Source organism: Fukomys damarensis, unplaced genomic scaffold (assembly GCF_012274545.1).
Source record: "Fukomys damarensis isolate Sample0158 unplaced genomic scaffold, DMR_v1.0_HiC HiC_scaffold_37, whole genome shotgun sequence".
Taxonomy (NCBI): Eukaryota; Metazoa; Chordata; class Mammalia; order Rodentia; family Bathyergidae; genus Fukomys; species Fukomys damarensis.
In genome coordinates this window covers 8,523,833-8,528,007 of record NW_022900949.1, presented here as the reverse complement: position 1 = coordinate 8,528,007, position 4,175 = coordinate 8,523,833, and the positions used below count along the sequence as shown (strand labels likewise).

Below are 4,175 nucleotides of genomic sequence, written 5' to 3'. Positions count from 1 at the left end.
AAAAAAAAAAAAAAAAAAAAAAAAAAAAAAGGAATGATTTTTTTATCTTAAGTGGGTGTGGTGGTGTACATCTGTAATCCCAGCATTCGGGAGCCTGAGGCAGGAGGATCGCTGTGAGAATTCCAGGCTATGCTGGGCTACACAGTTTAAGGCCAGCCTGAACTACACAGCAAGGTCTTGTATGCAAAAAAACAAACAAAAAAGTGATTTTTAGAAAAGTAAACGTAAAGTAAAGCCTGTTGCTGTAACGTGGACCCTGACCTGCTTTGTGTCCCACCTGTTTTCTCCTTGCTGCAGCTCTTTGAGGCTAAAACTCTGTAATCTCCCTTGCTCGGCTCTGGAAACAGGCACTAGTGTGTGCCTCGTGTCTCCATCCTACCCTCCTGCCTCCCTTCTGTGGGCTTTCTGGGCCTCAGTTCCCCCTTTGCAAAGTGAGGAAGCTGGAACCTTTACTTTTGAGACCCCACCAGGGGTGTGCTGTCCACTGGGCCTTGTCCTGGGGAACCCGCCCAAGACTTGCAGTAACCACAGCCTGATGCCGCCCCACCCCACCTGACCCCACAGCCGGTGAGCTCCTCTGAGAGCGAGGCCCCCGAAGCTGACCCTGCAGGTAGGAGCGACGCGGATGAGGATGAGGAGGACCGGGGGGTCATGGCTGTCACAGCTGTGACTGCCGCAGCCACCAGCGACAGGATGGAGAGTGACTCGGACTCCGATAAGAGCAGTGACAACAGTGGCCTGAAACGGAAGACATCGGCCCTGAAGGTAGAGGTGAGGCAGGGTGGCCTGGCCCGGGCAGGGCACAGGTGCCCAGTACTTCCCTGTTCTCGTGACACCGTGAGGTGTCTGCTGGTAGCCCTTTCCCACACCTCTTTGTTTTGTTTTGTTTTGGTATCGGGGGTCGAACTCAGGTCCTTGCGCTTGTGAGGCAGGCAGAGGCACCGCTGAGCTAAATCCCTGGCCCCTGTTTGTTTTTTGAGGCAGGGTTTCACTGTGTGGTTGAACTTCCTATGTAGTCTGGGCTGGCCTGGAACTTGTGGCAACCCTTCTGCCTCGGCCTCCCAAACGCTAGGATTACAGGTGTGTACCACCAGCACTGGCTGTTTATTTATTTGAGGCAGAATCTCATGATGACAATTGCTCGAGTTAGCCTCAAACTTAATTGTCTTTCTGCTGCCTCAGCTTCCTAAAATACTGAGATGATAGGCATATTCTACCAAGCCTGGCTTCAGATGCACTTAAAAGAAATTGCCGGGGAGGCTGAGGATTTAGCTCAGTGGCACCTTCCCTGCCTGGCCAGCACAAGGTCCTTAGTTTGATTCCCAGTACCAGGAAAGAAAAAAAAAATTTTTTTGAGTCAGGGTTTTGTTGTGTGGCCCCAGCTGGCCTTGAACTCATGGCAATCTTCCTGCCTCGGCCACCTAAGCGTTGGGAGTATGGGCATATGCAACCAAACCCAGCTTCACATGCATTTTTAACAAAACAAAAGCTCGTATACCATGAGATACACAGTTCAAGCCAGGCATGGTACACACCTATAATCCCAGCAGTGGGGAGGCTGAGGCAGGAGAATTGCCTCAACTTTGAGGCCAGCCTGGGCTACATAGCAGATCCTAAGTCCAAAAAGAAAGTATATACAGTGCAGTGTTGTGCAACTACTTCTCTGTCTCTGTTAAGAATCCTTGTCCCCAGGAGCGGTCATTCCCCCTTTGTCCTCTCCCAGCCCTGGCACTCATGAATCTACCTCCTGTCCACTGAGCCCCACACTAGGTGTCCTTCTGCATCTGGCATCTCTCACCAAGTGTGATGCCCCCAAGGTCCGTCTGCATTGTGGGAGTGTCATGGCCTCGCTCCTTTTCTTGGCATATTGATATTCCAGTGTGTTTGTGGCCTGCATGGTGTTTGTCCATTTGTCCATGCCGTTTAGGTTGTTTCTACACCTTTTGGTAATTAATGAATCACGCTGCTGGGAACCTGCCTGTACAGGTTTTTATGGGCTGTGTGTTTCCATTCTCTCGGGTATAGTCTGTTCTGTGTAGTACAGGCTGGCCCAGGTGATTCTCCTGCCTCAGCCTTCCGAGTACTAGGGTTACACACATGCACCACCACACCTGGTTTCACAGCTTCTAAGTATTTGGGCTCAATGAAAGGACTAGCTTCTGATTCTCGAATTCCCACACATTGTTGTTCTTTTTTTTTGGTACCGGGGATCGAACTCAGGCCCTTGCACTTGTGAAGCGGGCAGTGGAACCACTGAGCCAAATCCCCAGCCCTTCTGCACATTGTTTTAACAGAGGGAGCTCTCTTTGCGTTTATTTTTTTGACACTGGGAATGAGCCCAGCACCTTGTATGTGTGTACTGAGCACATGCTTCACCACTGAGCTGCACCCCAGCCCGTTATTGTTGAAGGTAATATTTGCTTTTGGTTCTAAGATGATGAGCCACATTGATTGTAAATAATTTTTAACATGTAAAGGTGGGAAAAGATACTGCTGCTGCCTGAGGGTTGTCTGAGCCGGTGAAATTGGTAACATCCTGGTGTTTTTCATCTTGCTTTATACCTAGTAGTGGAAGCATTTTCATGCATTCCATACTGGTTTTTCTTTTCTTTTTTTTGTACTGGGGATCGAACTTGGGACCTTGAGTTAGTGAGGCAGGCAGTGGCACCACTGAGCTAAATCCCTGGCCCCCAAGTTCGATCCCCAGCACACACAAAAAGATGAGGCTTTCATTGTTTGAGAAGTAGCCAGTGACGACAATGAATTCTACTCTGTGTCTTGCTAAGATTGTGGGATAAGCCACGCATGGTGGTGCACACCTGTCGTCCCAGCAGTGTGGGAGACTGAGGCTGGAGGATTGCAAGATGGAGCCCAGCCTGGGTAGTTTACTGAGACTGTCTTGAAATACAGAAGGGCTTAGAGGCACCAGGGCTTTAGCCCAGTGGTTCCACCGCCTGCTTTGCAAGTGCAAGGTCCCAAGTTTGATCCCCGGTACCGAAAGAAAAGCTTAGAGACCTACCTCAGTGTGAAAGCCTTGGATTCCGCCCCCAGTGCTGTTAAAGAAAGGTCAAAGCGTAGCCCTGTTTTAACCATTTCCAAGTACCCAGCTGAGAAGCATAAGCACATTCGCATGGCGGTGCAGTGGTCACCACCGTCCGCCTCCAGAACATGCTGGCCTCTGTCCCCATAGACCCTGAGCCCCTTCTCGGCCCTGGCACCGCCACCCTTCACAGGCGTTGCACGGTGCCCAGTTGCCGAGGCCTCTGGGCCTTCCTTTGCAGATGTCTGTCTCCAAGCGCGCTCGGAAAGCCTCCAGCGACCTGGACCAAGCCAGCGTGTCGCCCTCCGAAGAGGAGAACTCAGAGAGTTCATCTGAGTCTGAGAAGACCAGCGACCAGGTGAGCGGGGAGGCCAGAGCGTGGCACAGGACCCAGGGGGAGTCGCTGGTGGTGGCCGCTGGCACCCCTGCAGCTCCTTTCCTTCTCGTGCAGGACTTCACCCCCGAAAAGAAAGCCGTGGTCCGGGCACCGCGGCGGGGCCCCCTGGGCGGCCGGAAGAAGAAGGTAGGACGTCTGCGTTCATTTCCCTCGCTCTGCTCCCCTGTCCCCGGCCCGGCCCGTGGTGGAGGGGTTGGCACAGTCCTGAGGCTGATGCCCAGGGAGCAGCGGTCCTGACTGTGGGTCCCTGGTGGACACGGTCCCTCATGCCCGGGCTGCCGCGGCTCTGAGGGAACCCTGCCCCTGTTGGGTTTGGGACGTGGTGGGGTCTGGAGAGCTGTCTGTACGCTAGTGTGTTGTGCGGATGTGTGCTCACACCCCGGGTGTACACGTTGCGGCCTCTTGTCTTTGTGTGTGCCGAGAGCCCCGCCCCGCTGGGCGGCCCCGGGGTCTGCTCCTGCCTGGGAGACTCCTCGCCCCACTGAACATCCCAGTGGGGCCTGAGCTGCGAACCTCTCTGAGCCGCCCCCGCCTCTCCCCAGAAGGCGCCCTCAGCCTCGGATTCGGACTCCAAAGCTGGTTCCGATGGGGCCAAGGAGGAGCCAGTGGCCGTGGCAAGGCCAGCGTCTTCCTCCTCCTCTTCCTCCTCCTCCGACTCCGATGTGTCTGTCAAGAAACCTCCTCGGGGCAGAAAGCCAGGTAGGGCCTGCTCCTGGGCTCGGCCTGTCCTCCTGCCGC

The 4,175-nt window shown here is 54.0% G+C and overlaps 1 protein-coding gene across 1 annotated transcript in view; it reads left to right on the top strand.

Annotated features, from left to right (window-relative positions):
- Positions 1-4,175, top strand: part of Hdgfl2 (HDGF like 2) — a 17,230-nt gene that overhangs the window by 8,162 nt on the left and 4,893 nt on the right. The window contains exons 4-7 of the mRNA XM_033759609.1: positions 565-765; positions 3,282-3,398; positions 3,492-3,563; positions 3,980-4,158. Of these exons, the coding sequence (XP_033615500.1) occupies positions 565-765; positions 3,282-3,398; positions 3,492-3,563; positions 3,980-4,158 (569 nt within the window). The remainder of the gene's footprint in view (positions 1-564; positions 766-3,281; positions 3,399-3,491; positions 3,564-3,979; positions 4,159-4,175) is intronic.